We start from the raw sequence: 27,710 nt of genomic DNA on the forward strand, positions 1-27,710 counted from the left end.
TTGGGCTTCGTATATTTTACCCCAGTGTCACTTTGGTGGCATGAACTGCTCTCTCACTCAATAATAATAATAATAATAATATTATCATTATTATTATTATTATTCATGTTGCTGTAGTTATTATTGGCAGTGATAGTGGTGGTGGTGTTGCTATTGTTGCTGTTGTTACTGTAGTGCTTGGTGTTGTTGTTGTTGTTCCTGTTCTTGTTGTTGTTGTTGTTGTTGTCAATATCATTGTTAATCTGTTGTTCTGGTCGATTTCAGATTGTCCTGATCAAAAGGAACATTGTCCTCGTTGGGCCGGTAACGGGAAGTGTGACATGAGCCCTAAATACATGTATTATCACTGTAAGAAATCTTGTCAATTGTGTGACTCCCCGCCTCCGAATCCAGAAGTAAAGGAAAGTAAGTTTACCTTTGGTTTCCTCTACCCGATTGTCAGTCACATTTCTTGCTCCACCCGCTTTCCACTGTTGTTTCTTTTGAAAAGTAACGACATATTTATAAACAAAATGTAATAGTGACACCCTCCAAATATTTCATAGCGAAGGGAATTTTACAAATGGCTGTTGTGATTGGTCTTGATTTGGTAATGGGGAGTAGATTATTCCGAATTTCTCGCAAGCCACATCTGTGAAGCTATTCATCACTCACTAAAATGTGTGTGCATGGGTATGTCTGTAAAAGTTGAATAGCAAATATCCCGTTTTCTTTCGTTGTCCACTTCCGAAAACAAATCTCGAAATTACGCCCTCACAGAGAATCCCACTGGTGTCAAGCCACACAGAAATTCTCTCTTTAATACGATATGAACGATGATATGGCACCGAGCCGGCAGTATCGTCAACACACAGGGAGAAATGCTTAACGGTATTGCTTCTATTTTAAGGAGGCGAGTTGGCAGAAGCGTTAGCACGCCGGGCGGAATGCGTAGCCGTATTTCGTCTGCCATTACGTTCTGAGTTCAAATTCCGCCGAGGTCGACTTTGCCTTTCATCCTTTCGAGGTCGATTAAATAAGTACCAGTTACGCACTGGGGTCGATATAATCGACTTAATTCGTTTGTCTGTCTTTGTTTGTCATCTATGTGTTTAGCCCCTTGTGGGTAGTAAAGAAATAGGTATTGCTTCTATTTTCACCTTTTCAATTCCAATTTTGCCGAGGTTCAAGTTGCTTTCATCCATTCGGCGTCGTCAAAGTAACTACCAATTGAATTCTCGTGTCGATGTAATTGATTTAACCCAAGGATCGGAATTATGGGCGTTGTGCTAAAATTTGAAACCATGCGCGGCGGACTTACATGTGTAGCGGTTTGCATGCATTCCGGGCTGGCATGCGTAGCGGTTTGCAGCCTGCAGCCTGCAGCCTGCAGCCTACGGTGCCATACCATTTGTTCTCCTCAACTATCTAATACTTTCCTGATTATTCTGGCCGTTCCAATTAGTCAAACCTCTTGTAAAATTTCTACTGGGTACAATATTCCGATTTTCTTCATATTCCCCTTGATACCTCCAGTTACTGTCAACAAGGACCCAACAATAACTGGTACTATCTTCAGCTTCTTCATTTTCTATAACCAAGTTACTTCGTACATAGGAGGATTGTATATATCTACTTTTTCGCCTTCTTTCTTCACTATTCTTAAGTCAAAGTGGAATGCAACATCAACAATAGAGCACATGTTGTGCATCTTGCCCACCATCATTATGTCCCTTCTGTAATGCACTTACACATGATCTGTTTGGAATGAGAAATTCCAGGATATTTGGCAGCTCTCCGACTCGGCCACTCTCTGAGATTTAGTCTCATTCCACATCTTGTGTATCTCTAGCACCCACACTGTTATCATTACAATAATTATCCTTATTATTATTATTATTATTATTATTATTATTATTATTATTATATTATTATTATTATTATTATTATTATTATTATTATTATCATCATCATCATCATTATTATTATTATTATTATTATTTACTTTTAATCAGCATGTTTGTTACAATCATTCTGCGTTCAAATTCAGTCGATGTCAACCTTGCCTTTCATCGATAAATTAATTACCACTTGCGTACTAGGGTCAATCTAATCGACATGGCCCCTCCCCCAAAATTTCAGGCCTTATGCTTAGATTAGAAAAAAAATGTATGATTGAACGTTGGTACCTTATTATTATTATTATTATTATTATTATTATTATTATTATTATTATTATTATTATTATCATTGTTTTTGAGTGAGACAGTAGTGCATGCCATCAAAGTGACATTGGAGTAAAATATACGAAGCCCAGTGTACTCATCATAACTACCTGTCTGATTAGGGTACACTAGGCGCATGCATCACAACCATGTGTGCGTGACATGGTGATCACATATCAAGATAGATAGAGCATGACCTTGCAGGTGGAGCCCAGTGTGAATTTTCTTCTGGTCGAGTAACCAATCCCGCTCAAAAGGTCGCTGAATAAGGGTTGTTTAAGGATGTTGAAAGAACCACCCATGTTTCCAAAGGCGAATTATTAAAACCTCCAAGAATTCCTTTCAATACACGGCTATGATGCTCTCCCACTACTTCTGCTTGTGATCAGAGATGCACATATCGTCAGTCACTAAGGGACATGCTCAACTGGTTATGGACAAACAACTAACAAGCAAATCTATGGTATTGAGGAGAATATTTACTGTATGTGATAACACTTCCAATCAGTTAAAATCAGAAGCCATGAGAGCCACTGTCTGGTACTGCATCAGGGCCATTAGTATTATTATTATTATTATATTATTATTATTATTATTATTATTATTATTATTATTATTATTATTATTATCATTATTATTATTACTATTATTATTATTATTATTATTATTATTATTATTATTATTATTATTATCATCATCATCGTCGTCATCATCATCATCATTATTATTATTATTATTATTATTATTATTATTATTATTATTATTATTATTATCATTATCATCATTATAATTATTATTATTATTATCAGTATTATTATTATTATTATTGAGTGAGAGAGCAGTTCATGCCTATTATTATTATTATTATTATTATTATTATTATTATTATTATTATCATTACCATAAACATTATCATTATCATTATCATTATCATTATCATCATCATCATCATCATCATCATCATCATCATCATCTACATGATTATTATTATTATTATTATTATTATTATTATTATTATTATTATTATTATTATTATTATTATTATTATATTTGTTGTTGTTATTATAACTATTATTGTTAGCAATATTATTGTTATTGCTGTTATTGTTGTCGATTTCAGATTGTCTTGATCAACATGAGAAGTGTCCTTACTGGGCCGATAACGGGAAGTGTGGAAAGAATCCTAAATACATGTATACTACCTGTAAGAAATCTTGCAAGGTGTGTGACACTCCGCTTCCGAATCCAGAAGTAATTGAACGTAAGTTTATCTTTGGCTTCTTCTACCCGGTTGTCCTGCACTCTCCCTGCTTCACCCGAGTTTAAAAACACAATGAAATAAAAAGAAACACCCTACAAATATTTCATAGGGCAAGGTATTTTATAAATGGCCGTTGGGAGTGGTGTTGATTTGAGAATGGTGATTAGATTACTCGGAGTTTCTTACAAGCCACATGTGTGTGTGCGTGCGTGTGTGTTAGTGTGTGTGTGTGTGTGTGTGTGTGGTGTGTGTGTGTGCGCGTGTGTGTGTGTGGTGTGTGTGTGTGTGTGTGTGTGTTATGTGTGTGTGTGTGTATGTGTACGTGTGCACGTGTATGTGTGTAAAACCTGATCGGCAAAAATCCCGTTTTACTTCATTGTGCTCTTACGATAAAATCTCTGCACCCCGCCTTCAGAGGGAATCCATTTGGTGTTAAAGAACGCAGGCATTGTCTATTTAATATGATATGAATGATGACAGGGTGGCGGGTCGATGAACCGTTAGCACGCCGGGCTAAATTTTTAGCGGTATTTTGTCTGTCTTCGCGGTTTGAGGTCAAATTCCGCCGAGGTGTCATTTTGCTTTCATCCGTTCAGGGTCGTTAAAGTAAGAACCAGTTGACTTCTCGTGTCGATGTAATTGACGTATCCCGACCCTCGAAATTCTGGCTCCACTGCTCCTCGTTTTGTTTCTGCCCGTTCTTTTTCACGGTAGCTTGATCCGTTTTGCTTTTTTTCGTGGCAGTCGTTTCAGGCTCTTCATCTAATTCAGGGTTAATCCTAAGTTCCCTTCCGAATTTGCAAGCTTTTTGTTGCTTTCGTGCTTGCACAAAAGCCGCAGCATTCAGTTCTCTGTACTAGATAATTACTTGTTCAGGGCTATTGTGAAGGTCTTATAGCACAGTTCTACCTGCATCATTCCTCTTCCCCCATTACTTCTAAATAATATATTATATGATATATATTGATCATTCATTTTTATACTTTTTGAGATCTAGTTATAAGTTATATGTTTCATAAAAAATATTTTTTTATTTTTGTTTTGGTTTATGTCTATCACTGTTTGAGTTGCATAATAGTGGTTTTATCACTAATTTATATTTTATATATTTATACTATGAAATTTGATTTAATACTAAATTGAATTTTTCCCTGTAAGTTTGGAGTTATACTCTCTAATATTATATATATATATATATATATATATATATATATATATATATAATATATATATATATATATATTATATATATATATATATATATATATATATATATATATTAATGAGATGTATATATATACGATCAACGTCTGCTTTTGAGTGGTATATGTTCTTAGAAGTTAGTATTTTTCTTACCTTCCTGTCCCGGCGCTGGAGCTCTGTAAGTTTCCAGTTAATGATGTTAAAACTATATTGGACTACTGGAAGTACCAGGGATTTTAATGGTTTCGATGCAATATTTAGAGATGAGTTCAGTTTTTAGTATGAGACGTATTCTCCTGTAATACTCCCTTTTTATATTTACTTTCACAATAGCATGTTGTATACAATATCTATTTCTTTACTACACACAAGGGGCTAAACACAGAGAGGACAGACATAGGCATTAAGTCGATTATATCGACCCCAGTGCGTAACTGGTACTTATTTAATCGACCCCGAAAGGATGAACGGCAAAGTCGACCTCGGCGGAATTTGAACTCAGAACGTAACAGCAGACAAAATACGGCTACGCATTTCGTCCGGCGTGCTAATGTTTCTGCCAGCTCACCGCCTTCGCGGTTGTATACAATATCCTTTACTTATCCCCAGGCATTCATAACTCTCTTGTGGGTCAAGCTCCTTGATGGTAGCGATGGTATCTAATTTAATGGAAGCTGTTTGTCTGAACTTGCCTCATTCAAAAGTTACTTCAGCAAACTTATCAGGACCAAAATCCATCCCGATGTCATTGCTGAACTCTTTGATAGTTGTTAACAACCCTACTAGCTCTTCGTCGTTTCTAGCAAACAGCTTCAAATCGTCCATATAAAACAAATCGTTTATTGTCGTATTACAAACTTTGAACCCATACCTGGCGTTATTTAGTCCGTTTGAGAGTGGGATTAATGCCATGCAAAAGGATAGGGACTCACCTTGAAAGACATCTCGTTTGATGTTGATGTGGTTAGATTGGCGCATCCCATCACTATCGTTTAGAAGGAGATGCATGTTCTACTTGGTTATGCTACCTTTTAAGAATTTGGAGACGACAGGAGAGATCTTATATATTTCAAGGGCCTTGAGTATCCAATTATGTGGGACACTATCGAACGCTTTCTTGTGGTCTATCCATGCCATATTCAGGTTTTTCTTTTTGCTCCGGCAATTCTCTACATACACACACACAAACACACACACACACACAAACACACACACACACACACACAGTTTCTTGAACTCTGCTCTTAAAATTCTAAGGGCGATAAAATATGTTACCAGGCAAGTAATGGTCCATCTAATTGTTTATACACACACACACACGCGCGCACTCTCTCTCTCTTTCTCTCTCTTCTCTCTCTCTTTCTCTCTCTCTCTCTCTCGCTCGCTCTCTCTCTTCCTTCTCCTCCCACCTCATTAAATGCTTTTATTGTGTTTTCATAAGAAACACCTTATTAGAATTACTCTTTACTTACTCGTTTGCAGCTTGCATTGATGAGAACACACAATGTGCCACCTAGGCCAGAAGAGGCGAACGTGAAACATGCGTCCTCTTGCTCTGACTGTAGCTAAATAGGTATGTAGTAGAAACGATTCAGTTTTGCAGCAACCTCTTTCTTGTTTAGACACGTATCTATATGTGTATATTTACATAGTGGACTGGTTTCGCATATGCTAATCAAGACTAGGTAGTTAGTGATAATGTTATAGCTATATCATTATCATTAACAACATAGTCATGATTAGCATTGGTGAGTTCGGTTGACTATGGAAATTTTTTTTTCATAAATCTTTTTTACGTAAACTTTCTGTACATTTTCTTTCTTTTTATATTTTTACTACAATTCACCTAGTGAACTGTTGTTCTCTGGAACATTTTCAATATATATGTAAGGCGGGATTCCAGTATGGCCGTAGTCAAATTACTGAAACAGATGTATATATATATATATACATACATACATACATACATACATACATACATACATACATACATACATACATACAGAGTATAAATAGACACCCAGAAAACATTGTTTTATGTTTATTTTAACTTGAAAAGGTATATATTTTTTATTAATTGACATTTTTATGGTTCAGTGTCTATATGTAATTGTTTAATCATGCCACGCACAAAAGAAGCCTTACAACTATCCGAATTTCAAAGAGGCCATATTGTCACGTAATCGGAAGGTGGACTCCGCCAGCGTAAAATATCGCAGAAAATCTTGGGATCCGCTTTCTACAGTTAGTAGAGTGATTGCGCAATTCATCAGAGAAGAGAAGGAGTCCACATCACCTCGCCCAGGTCGACCAGGGCCCTCTGACAGGATCCTTAGCTTTTTGTTAAGAGAAGTATGTAGGATAATACTCGTTGCAAGGCCTCTGAAATAGCAGAACAAGCTGATGTCAGTCTCAGAACAGCCGACAGCTATCTCCTCAAACTTGGCTACTATGGCGGAGCAGCAAGGAGGAAGTCACTTCTTAGACAAGCCAATATCAAGCGGAGAAGACATTAGGCCAGTGAGATGGTGGAGAGGCTGCTAGCATTTTGGGACACTGTCCAAATTTGCTGTATTTTCCTACAGTGATCGAATGTGGGTGTGGAGACTCTGTGGTCAAGAATTTGATGTGAAAAGATTACAGCTAACAATGAAAAACGGTGGTTATTCTGTGATGGTCTGGGGTGCAATTTGAAGTAATGGTTGATCAGAGCTGGTGGAGTATGAGGGAAACACAAACTCATATGAATATGTGTCCATATTGTAGAAGGGATTCCTTCCAGTCTTCTCCAGTGGTGAAATGATTAAAGAAGACTTTATTTATGGAACATAGGGCTCCTTGTCACGCGGCTGAAAAGACCCAAGATTTGTTGGAAGAGGATGGCACTGAGAAGCTTCATGGCCAAACTAGTCACCCGATATGAACCTTTTTGGATACCTCTGAGTTAATCCTTACACTACTCCCTATTGCTGACCTTCCTGATTCCGATCTGCAATTTCCTGTAACCCCATAATAGGTGTAGTTCAGTATATAACCCCATCCTACATTAAATTTATTAAATTTTAAATTTTAAACTCCTTATTGATAGGTAGCACTCTAACTTTATTTCCATAAAGTTTGATCTTATTATTTGATGGGTTTCGTACTCTCCTCCCCTGCTTTCAACCAATATCCATCGAATACCCATAAATTCCTCTATCCCCACTCACCAGATTATTTACCATTAGCAAGAGGCTCCTATATCCCGGACCTATACCTGGTCGGCTCGTATGCTCTTAGTTTTTATTTTATTTTTATTTTTCCTACGACAAACATGGTTTGCTCCTTCTCCTATTTCATAGTTGGCCTCAAAAGACTCTAGCAACATCCTGGCTGTATTCTTGAATATTCTTTTGTATAAAATTACAAAATATGGTTACGGCCTTTTATAATGACATAAATTTCTCATTCTTCTATTAAAAAGATGCGTAAGAAACAGCTGTCATCATTCATCATTGTTCGACCGTGGTCGAAACAATGGAATTTACCATGCTACGCCAGAATTCACGGTCCATCATGGCATTACGGAGGTCCTGTTTCTGGATGCCTGTATCCCTGGAGATTACATTAGGGTAGGAGAGTGTGCGCCCTCTGGCATTGCGAGTAGATGGCTTCCAGAGGAGAAGAGTAGAAATTACTTCTTTTTCAGCTCTACAGCAATGTCCAGCAAACTGGACTCTCCTACCTTTCACAAGGGATGACACAGGTGGTAGTTTCCCATATATTTGCATTTTGGTTGGATGGCGCTTCCACGAGAGATTTTGAGCTCTCATAAGGAGGCGAGTGTAGGTTCCATCCAACCGCCTCTCAAGCTTCTTTGATAACGTCCAGGTTTCTGAGCCATATAGTAGAACTGGTTCGACTGTGGCTTTGAATATTTCAAGTTTGAAGTCTCTACTTAGATTTGATGATCAGATCTTATGCATGTCATTACAGGCTGACCAGGCCATACCCTTTCTAGTTAGAAAGTCTTTTCCAGATGATGATATGTATGACCCAAGATATTTATAATCAGAAACCAAGGGTGCATTGTTGAGAGTATGGATGATGCAATCACTGTTGGACAGGCACTTGTTTATGTATTCAGTTTTGTCCTCATTGAGGTAAAGACCTACACAATTTGAGGCTTGTTCAAGAGATTGTAAAAGAGACTGGGCATTGGAGAGAGAATCACTGATAAGAGCGATGTCGTCAGCAAAGTCAGTGTCTGTCAAGTAATGAGCTGACAATTATCCATCGTTTGTTATTATTCATTTGATTATAATGTACCAAAGGAATTTGCTCGTTGGACACCCTAGGGTATGCCAACAACGTACTACTCAAAGAAACGCGTATTTTAAACCAGCCTTTTAGGGGCTAAATACTAATAGGGTTGATTTTCTCTGTGTACACAACCGAAATACCCAATCTGATATTTCGACTCTCACCAACCCTAGGCTGGAACCTAGACATTACCCAACCCTACCTGGTCCATACCTCTTCAAATACTTGATTCTATCAGAATCCTCACCTTATTTCTCATATATATATATATATATATATATATATATATATAATATAATATAATATAAAATATAAATTAGAGATAAAACCACTATTATGCAACTCAAACAGTGATAGACATAAACCAAAACATAAATAACAAATAATATATATTTTATAAAACATATAACTTATAACTAGATCTCAAAAAGTATAAAAATGAATGACCAATATATAATATAATATAATATAATATAATATAATATAATATAATATGAAATATAATATATTATATAATATATATTGATCATTCATTTTTATACTTTTTGAGATCTAGTTATAAGTTATATGTTTTATAAAAATATATTTTTTTAATTTTTGTTTTGGTTTATGTCTATCACTGTTTGAGTTGCATAATAGTGGTTTTATCACTAATTTATATTTTATATATTTATACTATGAAATTTGATTTCATACTGAATTGAATTTTTCCCTGTAAGTTTGGAGTTATACTCCCTAATATTATTATTATATATATATATATATATATATATTATATATATATATATATATATATATATATATATTATATATATATATATATTGATGAGAGTGTATGCGCATGCGTTCTTATATTTATGAATATTTAACAGTTTTCTTTGATAACTTTCTTTGATCATTTTTTTCTCTTTAGTTTGTTTTTCAGATCCAAGAAATTCCAGAAATTCCAGAATAACTCGATACTTACCGTTCTTCGTTAGAATTCATTTAAACCAACATTTATTTACCTTGAAATCAATAAAAATAATAATTCTTTTATATATATTTGATAATAATAATAATAATAATAATAATAATAATAATAATAATATTTCATTAGTCGCAGAGCTTAAATAAATTCAGTTGTTCATTGAAATGAGTTCTTCGTTATTAAGCTTTGGATTTTGATTGTAGAATCACTGAAGTCGGATGAAATATTTCGCAGTGCTGACTTACCTCCCTTTGCCTTTCAATCTGCTCTCGTAACAGAAATTAGCATCAATCAAGTACTAGGATTAATCGAATCAATTCTCTCCCTTCACTGGCAAAAAATACACTAATCTAAGAGGTCAAATTCCGATGAGTCTTTTTCTGCTAGTCTGACCGCGTGAATTTCTTTAAAGTATTTTGGGGACTGACTGGAGTATTTTCACATTTGATTCCCAATACTAATAATTTTTATATTTTACATCTAATTATTTCTTTGTATAATAGTGCTCACTTGCTTAGTAAATATTACGTTCATTATTTTATCACATTTATAATCTTTTTCAAACAAACATCACGGTAGTCCAAAAACAGAGGGAGAAACAGTTTGTCAAGTTTTACCTTCCCCTCAAAGCATCATAGAGATTTCAGTTCAGCAGCCCATCTGTATGTTTTGCAGCGTGCGTGTGAGAGAGAAAGAACATTGCAACAATGAACGAAATAAACATGAAATGAAAAAATCGTATAAATATAAGGGCATTACTTCAGATGCATACGCCCTCGATTTTGTTGCCTCATAACATCCAGAAAAATATATACTTTTTAACAAAACTTTCTACAAATACTGCTTAGAAGTTGTGTCTTCGGGGTATATAGAGATTTATGTGAAAGAATTTTTGCGGAGGGGATGGAGAGAGGAGTTTCGGAAAATTCACACGGTCTGACTGTTTTCTCTCATAACTTTCAGGAAGATGGATATATTTTAATGAAAATTTATACAAATCCCTTTCAAACAGCATAGATTACAATTATATAGAAATTTGAGGGGGAAATTGTTTCGGGGATTTTCTCCAATATTTTAAGCCACACCCTTCGAAATGATGGTGCATCTTTGTATGAAAAAGTTTTGAAAACTCATGTTTTACACACACGCACACACACACACACACACACACACACACACACCCTCATCATCCCACTCCGGACCTATTTTGGCCAATTTTTTTTTTTTCTTTTGCACTTCAAAACCATGGGAAGAGCATTGTCTGTAAAATTGTTTTTTTTTTAATCTCTCTCTATATAAACGGCAGTTTGTCTGTCTGTGTGTCTGTCAGGTTGTACCCTCACCCTGACCACGGCTTTCAACCGATTCTGATGAAACTTGACACACACATAGCCCAATGTCATAATTCAAAACTAACGCAGGGAAAATTTTGAAAAGTTCCCCCAGTCCTGAAAAAAATCGATAAATTCGACATGGGGTCGAGAATCAGAAACACAAACCACAGACTGTCTAGGGGACGCAACTCGACCTTTTTAACTCTCAAAAAAATTTACCATAATTTTTTTTTCCATTTTTTTGCTATTTTTTGGCTATAACTCTCTAAAAGTGCTTTATAGTTATTTCCCTTACAAACCCGAGCAACGCCGGGCGATACTGCTAGTTGTTAATATTTTCAGTGGGAAAAGAGAGTGATTTAAGGGTGATTTGGCTGTTGTTGCTAGCACATCCAACGACAACCCCCCCCACCTCGTTTCTTTATCACTCTCGCATGTATTGATGTTTTTCAATAATTTTCCCCCATAAATACATTTATCTCTCTATATATAAAGCTGAAGTTGCCTGTGTATGGCAGGTTTGGTAGCCTTCAACTAACACTATCTCCTCCGAGACCCTGCGGCACAAGTTGACCAAAATTAAGAGTATGATAGAAGAAGGCTTGCTCTTCCTTCCGTAGAAGAAAAAATTCAAATCAGACCATATTAACACCAAAAATTATTTACATGAAAAAGGTGCTTTTTTTCCTATGAAAATCCCTATTTTTTACGATTTTTTGACAGCTGTGTCGTCATTTTTCGGTGTATTTCAACCAGAAAATTGTTCGCTTAAAGAGAATAACAAGCTACATAATGCAAAACTTTTACTCTTCAAAAATTCCAATTCTAAAGGGTCGAAACAAACCCGAGCAACGCCGGGCAATACTGCTAGTAAGCTATAAAAAAGAAAATTTGAGAAATTATGAAATTTTTGCAACCTCACTCCTTGCTCTTGGTGTTTCTGTTTAGAAATTAAAATATTGGAGGGCCTGAGAAGGTCATTGCTGACATTTATTCACAGTGATTATCCAACAAAATTAACAATGCCCGCATGTGCCATAGAAGGCCTATACCCAACAGAAGAACACAACCTGCGCTGCACAAACAGCACACAATACAAAAACTAATGCAACAGAAGACTCAAACTAAACTCCATAACAAAACACACTGATACAATACAATATCCCCACCCCCAACCCCAAGAAAAACAAGAAATGCAGTACACACCACCCCATCAGGATCTGGAATCGGTATCACTGAAGGGGTATCCGATCCGATCCCGTCACATCAGCAGATAATAGAGTAAGAAGGGGGAAGTGGACCAGCGAAGAAAACAGGGTAGTGATACAGGGCTACTTAGAATGAAGGGGCTGTAGAAAACAGATGTTAACACTTTGGGTAGAGAAGCGTATGTTTAAAGTGACTGAGCAGAGATTAGTAGATCAAGCTAATGCTATTAGGATAAGAAAGTGAATGATAGCATTGGAAGAAGAAGAGATCACAAGAGAACTAGAAAAGAACGACCAGGCAGTGGGAAACAAACAACAACATAAGAGATACTCTTTACTCTTTTACTCTTTTACTTGTTTCAGTCATTTGACTGCGGCCATGCTGGAGCACCGCCTTTAGTCGAGCAAATCGACCCCGGGACTTATTCTTTGTAAGCCCAGTACTTATTCTATCGGTCTCTTTTGCCGAACCGCTAAGTGACGGGGACGTAAACACACCAGCATCGGTTGTCAAGCAATGCTTGGGGGACAAACACAGACACACAAACACACACATACATATATATATATATACATATATACGACAGGCTTCTTTCAGTTTCCGTCTACCAAATCCACTCACAAGGCATTGGTCGGCCCGGGGCTATAGCAGAAGACACTTGCCCAAGATGCCACGAAGTGGGACTGAACCCGGAACCATGTGGTTGGTTAGCAAGCTACTTACCACACAGCCACTATCTCAAACCAAATAAGAACCTAAAGAAAAAATAATAATAGCGCTACCAATAAGGAAGGGACAACTGGCAGCAGCGACTTAAGCGATTTAAGTGAGGAAAATCAGAATATTTTAGACGAGTTGCAGGAATAATGAGTAAAAAGGTAAGAAAAAGATTGCCAGCATTAAAAGGCACCACTAGAAGGAAGCTACAAGGAATGATTGGGAAAATAGATTCTATTATCAGTAGGTTAGATACTAAAAATGTAGAAGACACTAACTTATTTATATATGCATGAAGTGTGGCAGTTACCAGAAGATTAGATATCTCACAGGGAAAGATTAAAAAAGAGCAAATGTGGAAAAGGAGACTACAAAATAAAGTGAAGACTTTAAGACGAGATCTGAGCAGAATAGAAACCTGGAAACTGAACAAGTTAGGAAACACAAGATGCAAACGTTCCCTCGTGAAAATATGTTTAGTCAAAGAGAAAGGATTTGGGGCAATAATAGAAGGGTTGAAACAGCGTATCGTAGCAGTTTCTTGGAAGCTCTCCAGATATCAGTAAAGAATAGATGACTATCAACAGAATATATTATTCGAGACAGACCAGAGGAGATTTTATAACCAAATAGAAAGTGGAGAACGAAGTAATAAAGATGAGAAACCTAATGCAGAAGAAGCTAGAAAGTTCTGGAGTAAGATTTGGGATAAGCCAGTCATTTATGATGGAGATGAAGTATGGTTAAAGAAAATGAGGGAAGAAATAGTGAGTGAGAAGCAGCCAGATCTAAGGGTACACTAGTGCATTAATAAGTAAAATGTTAGGGAAAATGCCCAATTGGAAGCGCCCAGTGCCAGATTTAGTTCAAGGACACTGGCTAAAGAAATTTAGCAGTTTATATGAGAGTCTGAGCGAACAACAAGATTGCTTTAATGGAAGAATGATACCTGATTAGAGGACTAGATGGAGGACAATACTCATTATGAAAGATAAGAGCGGGGGTAATCCAGCTAGCAAGTATAGGCCGATCACTTGCTTACCATTAGTGTAGAAGCTGTTAACAGGAATGCTTTCAGGAAGCATTTGCGAGCACCTTGACAGCCAGAATTTACTGCCAGGCGAACAAAAAGGTTGCAGGAAGAAGGTTAGAGGAACGCATGATCTATTATACATCGGCAAAGCAGTGCTAAATGAAGTAAAAGCTAGAAAGAAAAATCTAATAGCATGGATGGATTATAGGAAAGCTTATGACATGTTCCCACCACATGGATAAGTGAATGTCTTAAAAGTAGCAGTAGTAGTAGTAGTAGTAGTAGTAGTAGTAGTAGTAGTAGTAGTAGTGGTGGTGGTGGTAGTAGTAGTAGTAGTAGTAGTAGTAGTAGTAGTAGTAGTGTGGTGATGGTGGTGATGGCAGTAGTAGTAGTAGTAGTAGTAGTAGCAGCAGCAGCAACAGCAGTAGTAGTAGTAGTAGTAGTAGTAGTAGTAGTAGTGGTAGTAGTAGTAGTAGTAGTAGTAGTAGTAGTAGTAGTAGTAGTGTGGTGATGGTGGTGATGGCAGTAGTAGTAGTAGTAGTAGTAGTAGTAGTAGCAGCAGCAGCAGCAGCAACAGCAGTAGTAGTAGTAGTAGTAGTAGTAGTAGTAGTAGTAGCAACAGCAGCAGCAGTAGTAGTAGTAGCAGCAGTAGTAGTAGTAGTAGTAGTAGTAGTAGTAGTAGTAGTAGTAGTAGTAGTAGTAGTAGTAGTAGTGGTGGTGGTAGTAGTAGTAGTAGTAGTAGTAGTAGTAGTAGTAGTAGTAGTAGTGTGGTGATGGTGGTGATGGCAGTAGTAGTAGTAGTAGTAGTAGTAGTAGCAGCAGCAGCAACAGCAGTAGTAGTAGTAGTAGTAGTAGTAGTAGTAGTAGTGGTAGTAGTAGTAGTAGTAGTAGTAGTAGTAGTAGTAGTAGTAGTGTGGTGATGGTGGTGATGGCAGTAGTAGTAGTAGTAGTAGTAGTAGTAGTAGTAGCAGCAGCAGCAGCAACAGCAGTAGTAGTAGTAGTAGTAGTAGTAGTAGTAGTAGTAGTAGCAACAGCAGCAGCAGTAGTAGTAGTAGCAGCAGTAGTAGTAGTAGTAGTAGTAGTAGTAGCAGCAGCAGCAGCAGCAGCAGCAGCAGTAGTAGTAGTAGTAGTAGTAGTAGTAGTAGTAGTAGTAGTAGTAGTAGTAGTAGTAGTAGATAAAGAGATTTAGCAAGTGCCAAGTAATTGGCTTTACACTCTCAAGTGAAGAAAAAAAAAATCTATGTGGGACGTATAGAAAAATAGCAAAAGTACCAGGAGCTGGCCATTGAATTACAGAGACTATGGGAAGTGCGGGTAAAATGTATCCCAGTAGTTATTGGTGCTTTAGGAATTATCCCTAAAGATTTGAACAGATGGATAGAGGAAATAGGCATAAAACCCAGTTTAGTACAGCTGCAGGAAAAAGTGTTATTAGGGACAGCTAGGATACTTAGGAGGGTTCTCGGCATCTAAGGTTACTTGTTGTAGCCCGATGTTAGCATTTTTACTTTTACCAACAGTCTAATCTGTTGTGTGTATATGATGATGATGGTGATGATGATGATGATGATGATGATGATGATGATGATGAGGATGATGATGATGATGATGATGATGATGATGATGATGATGATGATGATGATGATGGTGATGGTGATGATGATGATGTTGATGATGATGATGGTGGTGGTGATGATGATTATGGTGATGATGATGATGATGATGATGATGATATGATGATGATGATGATGATGATAATGATGATGATGATGATGATGATGATGATGATGATGATGAGAGCGCAGACTTCCGCCAAGGCAACACCAACGTCCTCTCAACGATTACCCAGAGATGATTTTTTTAAATGAGAATATCTGAAATAAATTCGACTGCTCTCACAGACGAGAATACTAAAAATGAACCCGACTGCTCTCAAAAATTAAGTAAAAAAAAAAAACATGCGGAAAAATAATCCATATTCCTTGTCCGTTTTAAATGAATAGCATGAGACCTTTTGGTGTTCTCTTCTCTTAAATTCCGGCCTTCTTTTAGTATTCTTACTGTTTTAGATCGATGTATAGATGTATGTATATTTGTAAGTATTCTGCAAAGTGTTATCATGTATGTATAATAAGGGAGATAATATAATATAATATTATATTATATTATATTATATTATATTATATTATATTATATTATATCTGATAATATATCTGATGTGGTGGAAGCACTCCGTCGGTTACGACGACGAGGATTCCGGTTGATCCGATCAACGGAACAGCCTGCTCGTGAAATTAACGTGTAAGTGGCTGAGCACTCCACAGACACGTGTACCTTTAACGTAGTTCTCGGGGATATTCAGCGTGAAAACATAGAGTGACAAGGCCGGCCCTTTGAAATACAGGTACAACAGAAACAGGAAGTAAGAGTGAGAGAAAGTTGTGGTGAAAGAGTACAGCAGGGATCACCACCATCCCCTGCCGGAGCCTCGTGGAGCTTTAGGTGTTTTCGCTCAATAAACACTCACAACGCCCGGTCTGGGAATCGAAACCGCGATCCTACGACCGCGAGTCCGCTGCCCTAACCACTGGGCCATTGCGCCTCCACAATATATCTGATAATATATCAGAGAAAGACTTGAAAGACTTCATCTAAAGTAAAATAAATATAACAAAAAATAATCCAGAATGCTTGTCCAGTACCGGACAAATCGAAATTAAACGGACGGAATAAGATTGAAGCTATCAACACCTGGGCGGTTTCACTCCTTAGGTATGGAGCAGGGGTAATCGCATGGACAGCTTAGCCAGAAAGACAAGGAAGTTGCTGACTAGATATGGGACACTCCACCCAAAAACTATGTAGACATACTATGTACCAAGAAAAAGAGGGGGAAGAGGACTTATTGGATGCGAACACAGCATTAGAGCAGAAGAAAATAACATAGCATGGTGTGTAAAAAATGCCACAGAACCGCTATTGTTGAAAGTAAGGTCAGGCTTGTGTAGGATGACAGATTGCAAAGATAAAGCACTGTACAAGGACTTGAGAATGAAGGAAACTGAAAATAGGTGGATAAAGAAAAGAATGCATGGACAATTTTATAGGGATGTTGAAGATAAAGACATACAGACAGAGAAAAAGACGGCTGTGGGTGACGACTAAAAGTGATTTAAAACCGGAAACGGGGACGCTAATCTGTGCGGCCCACTAAGAACGAATTACTACGGCTGTGGGTGACTAAAAGTGATTTAAAACCGGAAACGGAGACGCTAATCTGTGCGGCCCACTAAGAACGAATTACGACGGCTGTGGGTGACTAAAAGTGATTTAAAACCGGAAACGGAGACGCTAATCTGTGCGGCCCACTAAGAACGAATTACGACGGCTGTGGGTGACTAAAAGTGATTTAAAACCGGAAACGGAGACGCTAATCTGTGCGGCCCACTAAGAACGAATTACATCAAATACAGAATAGACAACACATCAGAAAGTGATAAGTGGAACCGTATGGCATATTACCAGTCAATGTACGCCACTAGCCCAAAAAGAATATAAGAGACGTCATGACAACATAGTAAAGATTGCCCACTGAACACTTTGCAACAAGTGTTGACTTGACAGAGCAAAAACGTGGTACGAACATAGACCCGAAGGCATCATCGAAAATGATAATGCAAAGGTCCTATGGAATCTTATGATTCTTCATGAGATGGAGAACAGGAGGCCAGACATAGTGTTAACTGATAAAGAAAGCAAACTATGCTGGATCATAGATGTGTTGCATGTGCCTAGCGTACCCTTATCAGATGGGTAGTCATGATGGGTATACTGGACTTCGTATATTTTACCCCAGTGTCACTTTGATGGCATGCACTGCTCTCTCTCACTCATTCTCTCTCTCTCCCTCTCCCTCATCTCTCTCCCTCTCTCTCTCTCTCTCCCTCATCTCTCTCCCTCCCTCTCTCTCTCTCTCTCTCCTCTCTCTCTCTCTCTCTCTCTCTCTCTCTCTCAATAATAATGATAATAACTTCTGCAAGGCAAATATGTGGTCCGTAGTAAACGAGTTGATATAGACAAGAAGCACACCGATCAGAGGCTACGGAGCTCACGTCTAAAGACAGAGAGCGAAGGATTTATCTTGGCTGCTCAAGATCAGAGCTTATTAACCTGGAACTACCAAGCCAATGTGATGAAAAATGCAGGAGAACCAAAATGCCGATACTGCAACGATTAAACTGAAACAATGGATCACTTAATTTCTGGGTCTAAGATTTTAGCACCAGAAGAGTATAAATCAAGGCATGATAGAGTTGGACAATATCTACACTGGATGATATGTCGGCATTATAAAACCAAAACTGCTGACAAATTGTATTAGAGAGAGAAAATGTAACGGTTTTCTGAGATTTACAGTACATGCAGACCGAACCATCAAAGCTAATAAACCAGACCAAAATAACCATCAAAATTAATAAGACTAAAATAATAAAATCTGTTTATTGATTAACCTGAGCATCCCTTCTAAGCATATCTCAGTAAAGAAATATGATAAGCTCAGAAAATTTGCTGATTGAAATCGAAAAGATGTGGCATCTGAAGAGGGTTACAATACCAGTGATTGTAGGAGCACTTGGAATGATCAAAAAAGGAACGGAAAATATGCAGGAAGTGCAAAAGATTATCGTAACTGGTATTCAGAGCATTAATAATGATAATGACAATTTCTTTTATTTGCCACCAGGTCGAAAGATGAGGAAACAATACGTAAAGTTGTGGGGTTTACATATAAGGGAATGATAAAATAAAAAGTGTACACGGTATACATTAGAAGAAGGGAAGTATACATAGTGTATGACACTTGGAAAAGAGAAAAAAGGGAGATTATGAATCAGAGATCCCCCTGATTCAGGAGGACCTCTAGGGATAATCAAGGAACCCCACCATCCAAGATCACCCTGAGTACCAAGGATGAGATCCCACTCCAACTTCTTTCTTCCGACTCACAGGTCTACACTGAGTCTTGCCATTTTCACAACTAACATCTTAGAATATGCACCACCCAAAAGCAGATGTTGATCATCTGTACTTACCTAGAAGTAATGGAAGAAGAGGAGTGATGCAGGTAAAACTGTGCTATAAGACCGCCACAATAGCAATGAACAAGTATTTATCTAGTACAAAGGACTGGATGCTGTAAAAATATATCTGTAAAGGAATATGACACATTAAAGTAAATATAAGAACCTAGAAATTGAAATACAAAAGAAGTGGCATCTTAAAGAATTGTTCCTGTTATTGTGGGCGCCCTAGATATGATAAAAATGTATGTCAGAAACATCTAGATAACATCCCAGGAGAATCATGTGTCAGAGAAATCCAGAAGATTCTGCTTACAAGAACTGCCCACATCCTTAGAAAAACCTTCTCAATTTAAATGCCTTGTTATATTACATGAAGATATTTCGCTACTGCGCTGCCACTTTCCCTCTCCAAGGTTTTAGTCATACTGTAACATCTCTTATCGTTCACTCGCCCTAGGGCGCTGGCTGCCTCTCAGCAAGTGATTGTAACAAACATGCAGATTAGAAGTAAATAACAATAATAATAATCCTTTCTACTAAAGGCACAAGGCCTGAAATATGGGGGAGGGGGATAGTCGATTACATCGAATCTAGTATTTCACAGGTATTTTATGTATCAACCCTGAAAGGATGAAGGGCTAAGCTGTCCTCAGTGGATTTGAACTCAGAACGTGAAGACGGTCGAAATACCGCTAAGCATTTCGACCGGCTTCCTAATGATTCTGACACCTCACCGCCTTAATTGTAATAACTAGTGGAACTTGTGGAAATTCCACAGAACGAACAAGATTAAGAGAAGTTATTTAAGAGAAAAGATGATTTACATTTTGATTTGTATTTGGAAAGCAGAGGTTGTTGTAGTTGATAAAATGATGAGGGAAAGGAAGATCTTGGATATTGCCAAACCTGGGGATGTGCGATTGGAGGATAAAGAACTGGAAAAGATTGAGGAATACGAACTAGAAAAAGACGAGATTGCACGAATGTGGGCATTGAAGAAAGTAACAGGCAACCCAGTAGTTGTAAGGGCATTAGGGGTTTGAGAAAAATATTGGAGCACTTGTGGGTAGACATGAGGGTAGAACATGCGCAGAAAACTGCTTTATTGGGGGGAAAGCGAGGATATTGACACAGGTACTTGAGAAGGACAGTCCGTGAGACCTTTGACACCTCCCACCGCTGCCAACACAACCACCGCCACCGCCACCACCACTACACCACCATCGCTGCCGCCGCCATCAGCTCTTCCACTACAAACACCACCTACTTTTACCGCTGCCGGCAAAAACCACCGCTACCACCGCCACCGTCACCGCCGCCGTCTCCCACCACCTGCTTCCCGCCAATCCTGTCTGACAATTGTTTACAACTCTGTTGCTCTTTAGCACTTCATAACAACAACAGCAACAGCAACAACAACAACAACGACAGCAAAATAAACACAAACCCCTTCTCGAGTACTTAATGCAAATGTCCACTTAGAACAATGTTATCAGCCTCATCAGTGATTAGTTCACTCACCAACAGATTACAATCTCACATCTTCAAAACCTCCTCATACTCTCTAATATACCGGTACTACTACGTCCTTTACTCTCTTAAACCTGCTTAGTGTGACGCATCTCCATTCAAGCCCACCCCTTTCGACACCCATGCATTCTCGCTGGAACCCTATTATAAGATGGTCGTATGATAAAGGACATCGGTCGTAATGTTTTGAAGTCCTTCCTAACGTGGCCCCGTCTGTCTTCAGCAGTAGCTTGTAGTATTTTGTGGGGAAGTTATGGACGGATGAGATTTTTCAGAGAGTTACAGTTCAAAGAAGGAAGCATCGGTAAAGGGGTTGGTATTTAGGTGGGGGAGGGGTCAGTAAGTTCATAGAAGAAGCAACTGCGAGGGAGTCTGGTCAGGATGGAGCATTTCAATAATGTACTAACAGCTCCCGTGAAAAAAAAAAGTGGAACAGAAATGGGTCGTTATAAGAAACCCCTTGTCCTCTTTACATTCAGAGCACAAAGTTGAATTAGTTGGGAATTTTCAAAGAAAATGTTTATCATTAATAATTAATTAATGAGTGCATACTACGTTAATAACAATAACAACAACGACAACAACAACAACAACAACAACAACAACAACAACAATAATAACAACAACAACAATAACAATAACAATAATAATAATAATAATAATAATAATAATAATAATAATAATAATATAATAATAATAATAATAATAATAATAATGAAACATCAATAATAAACCCGGCCGTCCACAGAACTAATAGCCACAGAAACAAACGTCAATATGCCCGGGCTAAATGGTATAATATAAGCAGCAGCCTCTGTGGCCACAAAAGAAGCTGGATACCCCCCTAAAATCGATCCAAACAGGAGCATCACCACCCAAACAAACCTGTGGATAAATAATATCCAGAAAAAATAGAAAACAAGAGAAAGGATCTGTCAATCCTTAATGAAACTAGTAGACAATTAACACTACTAAGCAACAAGAAGAGAAGAAAAATACAACATCAATACAAAATTACTGAACGAGGTTTGCCTGAGGTAAAAGAACAGCTAAAGCAAGATATACTCGCCAAAGCACAAAGAATCAGCCGCTATAAGAAATGCCAACGTTTCTTTGAACAGAACAAACAGTTCAACTCCAACCCCAAAAGATTCTACCAAGAACTTGGCAAAAATAAAATAGAGATCAATGCAGCACCAACAGCAGAAGAAGTGGAAGAATTTTGGAAAGAAATATGGTCGGCGAAGGAACAACCTTAAAAAAGATCTATCAAAACAACGAACACAGCACTTGAACAACTCTGGACCCCTATAACAACTGAAGAGGTTACCCAGGGACTGCAAAATCTAAGCAAGTGGAAGGCACCCGGACATGACAAGATCCCCAACTTCTGGTTAAAATACCTAACAGGGACACATAAAAATCTGGCTGAGAAATTTGATGAAATACTAGCAGAGCCAGAGACAATGCTTGAACGGCTCACGGAAGGGAAAACTATTTTAATTCCCAAATCCACTGGAACAGCAAACCCACAAAATTGCAGACCGATAATCTGTCTCCCTACAATTTACAAAGCCTTTATTGCAATAATATCGCAGAGAATGCGCAAACACCTGGAAGAAAACAGCCTGTTTCTAGAAGAGCAGAAGGGATGCTGCAACGGCTCATACGGCTGTAAAAATCAGCTACTAATCAATAAAGCCATAACCGAAAACACCCGCAGAAAGAAGAAGGTTTTAAGTATGGCCTGGATCGATTACCGAGAAGCTTTTGGTAATATTCCCCACACATGGATCCTAAAAACACTAGCCATGAACAAGGTAGCACCAATAATCATAAAATACATAAGACACTATGAAAAAATGGCAGACAGTGCTACAGCTCCAGTCAAAAGAGGAACTCATAAAAACTAATGCCATCCTTATTAGAAGAGAAATATTCCATGGAGATACACTCTCTCCACTCCTTTTCTGCTTGGCACTGACACCTTTATCTGACATTGTAAACAGAATTGGATGTAGATACAACTGTTACGGCAAAACAATCAACCACCTCTCATATGTGGATGATCTAAAACTGCACGCCACAAATGACGAAAAGCTGGAAACATTACTACAGACAGTACACGGATTTACCTAAGAAATAAATATGAAATCTGGCTTAGAAAAATGTGCCAATGCAACCTTGAAAGGAGGAAAACTAGTTAAGAGTAACAACATTACACTAGATAAAGCAAATGAAATAAGAGAATAAGACCAAGGCCGGACATACAAATCCTTAGGAATCAATGAACTAGATACAATACAGCACACACAAATGAAAGAGAAGGTAAGAAAGGAATACAATAGACCAGTTAGAAGCTGTCCTCGGTGGAATTTGAACTCAGAACGTGAAGACGGTCGAAATACCGCTAAGCATTTCGACCGGCTTCCTAATGATTCTGACACCTCACCGCCTTAATTGTAATAACTAGTGGAACCTCTGGAAATTCCACAGAACGAACAAGATTAAGAGAAGTTATTTAAGAGAAAAGATGATTTACATTTTGATTTGTATTTGGAAAGCAGAGGTTGTTGTAGTTGATAAAATGATGAGGGAAAGGAAGATCTTGGATATTGCCAAACCTGGGGATGTGCGATTGGAGGATAAAGAACTGGAAAAGATTGAGGAATACGAACTAGAAAAAGACGAGATTGCACGAATGTGGGCAATGAAGAAAGTAACAGGCAACCCAGTAGTTGTAAGGGCATTAGGGGTTTGAGAAAAGTATTGGAGCACTTGGGGGTAGACATGAGGGTAGAACAAGATTAAGAGAAGTTATTTAAGAGAAAAGATGATTTACATTTTTATTTGTATTCGGAAAGCAGAGGTTGTTGTAGTTGATAAAATGATGTGGGAAAGGAAGATCTTGGATATTGCCAAACAGAGCTCAATGCGAAAAGCAAGACAATAGTTATCAAAACTCAAGCCGTCCCAGTTATAAGTTACAGATACAATATCCTTAACTGGACACTAAATGAACTAATCAAGATAGACAGGAATACAAGAATATAATGACAGGAAATAGGATGCACCCCACAAAATCTGACATAGAAAGGTTATATATACAACACATATAAGGCGGCGAGCTAGCAGAAACGTTAGCACGCCGGGCGAAATGCGTAGCCGTATTTCGTCTGCCGTTACGTTCTGAGTTCAAATTCCGCCGAGGTCGACTTTGCCTTTCATCCTTTCGGGGTCGATAAATTAAGTACCAGTTATGCACTGGGGTCGATGTAATCGACTTAATCCGTTTGTCTGTCCTTGTTTATCCCCCTCTGTGTTTAGCCCCTTGTGGGTAGTAAAGAAATATATATATACAACATATCGAAGGTGGTAGAGGCTAGAAAACTACAACAGCCAGAAAACTACAACAAAATAACCAATATAGGACAATAGAAATACCTACTTCAGAAGCAAGAATAGCTAATACAAATAACCACAAAACACGAACAAAATAAAACGTTGTTATCAGTCTTTAAAGAAGCTGACAAATACAAAAAAAACTAACAACTATGAAGAAAATGAAGAAACAACAAAAGCTGTAAAACAAATGAAATCCAAACTAAAACTGGAACAGCAACAGATCATGATAAAACGATGGCAAGAAAAACCCCTTCGTGGCAAATACTGGCTTAAACTAAACAGAAAAGAAATAGACAGGAGTGGCGCAGGAGTGGCTGTGTGGTAAGTAGCTTGTCTACCAACCACATGGTTCCGGGTTCAGTCCCACTGCGTGGCACCTTGGGCAAGTGTCTTCTACTATAGCCTCGGGCCGACCAAAGCCTTGTGAGTGGATTTAGTAGACGGAAACTGAAAGAAGCCCGTCGTATATATGTATATATATATATATATATGCGTGTGTGTGTTTGTGTGTCTGTGTTTGTCCCCCTAGCATTGCTTGACAACCGATGCTGGTGTGTTTATGTCCCCGTTACTTAGCGGTTCGGCAAAAGAGACCGATAGAATAAGTCCCGGGGTCGAGTTGCTCGGCTAAAGGCGGTGCTCCAGCATGGCCGCAGTCAAATGACTGAAACAAGTAAAAGAGTAAAAGAGTAAAGAGACAGAGCAAAGTCTCAACAATGGCTGAGAAGCTCAGGACTCAAAGCAGAGACTGAAGGATTTTTAATTGCAGCACAAGACCAAAGCCTTCCCACCAGAAATCACTAAAAACATAAAATGAAAAGAAGTACGAGTATCTGCAGAATATGTGGAGATGGAGAAGAAACAATAAATCATATTGCCTCTGGTTGCCCAGTCCTGGCTATGAAGGAATATATTCACAGATACAACATCACCTCGTCCCAATTCTCATCCTCCTGGAAGTCGGGAGCGAACCAGACCTCGAGCACTTTTACTGGTCCGTCTGTCCAGCGTCCGATGACGCCGTCCGACGGCATCGTCTGCCTCTCCAGGTACCCACTCACAATCCCACAGCCTTTTCGGCATTGATTTTGGCCCCTACAACCGACTCATGTTCCCTTACAACGGAGCCGACCGTCTCCACTTCGAATGCGTCCGACGCCATGACGGTGACGTCGTACGCGTATGACGACACTGCCCTTCCGAGTCCAGTTTCGAAAGAGTGGCCTCTTAATTATTTCAACTTCCGCAGCAGTGGCTCTAGATCCAACACACACAGAAGAAGCGACAGCGGCCAATTCTGACGGACCGAACGTGATATATTAAACAGTTCCGATAGGTAGCCATTTACTTTGGCCACCGAACAGGTACCGCTGTGCATTGCAGCAATCCAGCCTCTGGAAACGGTTCCGAAACCGACCACTTTAAGGACGCCTTCCAAGTAGCAATGGTCAACCCTATCGAAAGCTTTCAACTGATCTAAATTGATCAGGGCCCCTTCGAAGCCAGCTTTAACCCTTGTCCTCTCTACGATATATTGCATAAGGTAGAGGTTGTCGCGGATAGACCTTCTCGGGATTGCTCACGTTTGTGACTCCCCGTCCAGACTACCGACGACAAGTGCCAACCTTTTCGCTAACAAATTGACCAGAATCTTAAACTCTGTGTTTAGCAGAGTGATGAAACGAAACTTTTCAAGCACGTTCCCATTGTCAGCGTCCCTTCTCAGCAGCATTACCAAACTCCGGCTAACAGCACTAGGAATTCTCCCGTTCTGCTACCAGTTTCTGTAGACGTCTGCCAAGAGGCTGCCAAACAAATCTGGCATGAATACATAGAATTCGTAGGGCAAACCATCCAAACTTGGCGATTTGCGACTTCTGCAATCGCTCACCGCCTCCATTATTTCAGAGGTTATAATCAGCTTTGCGCATAATCTCGCGTCCGTTACCGAGAGTCGTGGTAGGCCGTCTAGGTACTAAGTAAAGTCCGCTACCGTCGTCGACCCATCACCCAGCGCAAAGTGCTGCTGAAAAGCCACATCTGCTCAGAACCAAATGCCCGTCGTGACCCGTCAAAAACTTCATCGTGTTTTTATTTCTACGTCGAGTATCTACCGTTCGGACCCATCGGACGGCTTTTGTTCCTTCGTGTTTTAGCTCACGGGCCTTAGCTCTGACAACGCACCCTTTGTGTTTCGCCTCAATCTATTTCTTTCTATTGCTAAATCTTTGCTAAACGCTATCAATTCTGCTCTAATCGTTCTCATCAGCTCGATCCACCACCGGTTGTTGACGATTGCCCCCGTCAACTGCCACTCAACGAGTTCGCTAATCCGGTCCCTGTAGTCTTTGCAAGCCAGTAAGGACGCATTCAAATTCCAGTAACCGAGTCCCTGTCCACGGGTTCTATCTAAATCGACTGTGCGTATCACAAATTTGTGATCTGTGTAGCCGACCAACTTAAATTGTGGACAATATATATTTCTTTACTACCCACAAGGGGCTAAACACAGAGGACAAACAAGGACAGACACACGGATTAAGTCGATTATATCGACCCCAGTGCATAACTGGTACTTATTTAATCGACCCCGAAAGGATGAAAGGCAAAGTCGACTTCGGCGGAATTTGAACTCAGAACGTAACGGCAGACAAAATACTGCTAAGTATTTCGCCCGGCGTGCTAACGATTCTGCCAGCTCGCCGCCTTATTGTGGACAATATATGCTATCTCTATCCTCTCACATTACAAATGCATTATCTAAATACGGCCTGGGTGACCCGTTGTGGTTGCTCCATGTCCACGTTTGTAGATCAGAGAAATCCAGTCGGTGCCTGTCAGAAAGATGGAAAGTACTGAGCAGATTTTCGAGGTTTTTACACCCACTTCAGCTATGTTCTAAACAGTCCTTCCGTGCGTCCAAAATACTATTCCAGTCCCCCACTAGTACTAAAGTGCGTGACGTTCCGAGGAATGTTTCAAGACGCCTGAAGAAATCTGGCCTTCCAGCCACGTTGTATTGGAGGACTTGAGGGTAGACATGAGGGTAGAACATGCTCAGAAAACTGCTTTGTTGGGGAACAGCGACGATACAGAGACTAGTACTTGAGAACACCCCGTGAGACTTTTAACAGCCGTTGCCAACACAATCACCGCCGCCGCCGCCGCCGCCACCATCACCATCACAACCACTACAGCTTCATCATCGCTTCCGCCAACATCATCTCTTCCACTACAAACACCGCCTAAAGTTACCACCACCGCTGTCATCTCCACCAACGCCACCACCGCTGTGACCGCCGCCGTGATGAACATCAACGCTACCGCCATCACTTTCGTCGCCGCCGTCTCCAACACCTGCTTCACACCAATCCTTTGCTAAAATTGTTTACAATGTCCCTCTGTTCCTTTTCATAACAACAACAACAACAACAACGACACCTGCCTCCAACGACATC

The 27,710-nt window shown here is 39.0% G+C and overlaps 1 protein-coding gene across 1 annotated transcript; it reads left to right on the top strand.

The window, feature by feature from the left end:
- Positions 1-300: 300 nt before the first annotated feature.
- LOC115223403 (putative tyrosinase-like protein tyr-3) lies at positions 301-10,063 on the top strand. The gene is made up of 4 exons (XM_029793917.2): positions 301-405; positions 3,325-3,465; positions 6,151-6,241; positions 9,896-10,063. The coding sequence occupies exons 1-3, from the start codon at positions 321-323 to the stop codon at positions 6,183-6,185; spliced, it is 261 nt and encodes an 86-aa protein (XP_029649777.2). The 5' UTR covers positions 301-320; the 3' UTR covers positions 6,186-6,241; positions 9,896-10,063.
- Positions 10,064-27,710: the final 17,647 nt, after the last annotated feature.

Source organism: Octopus sinensis, linkage group LG23 (genome assembly GCF_006345805.1).
Source record: "Octopus sinensis linkage group LG23, ASM634580v1, whole genome shotgun sequence".
Lineage (NCBI taxonomy): Eukaryota > Metazoa > Mollusca > Cephalopoda > Octopoda > Octopodidae > Octopus > Octopus sinensis.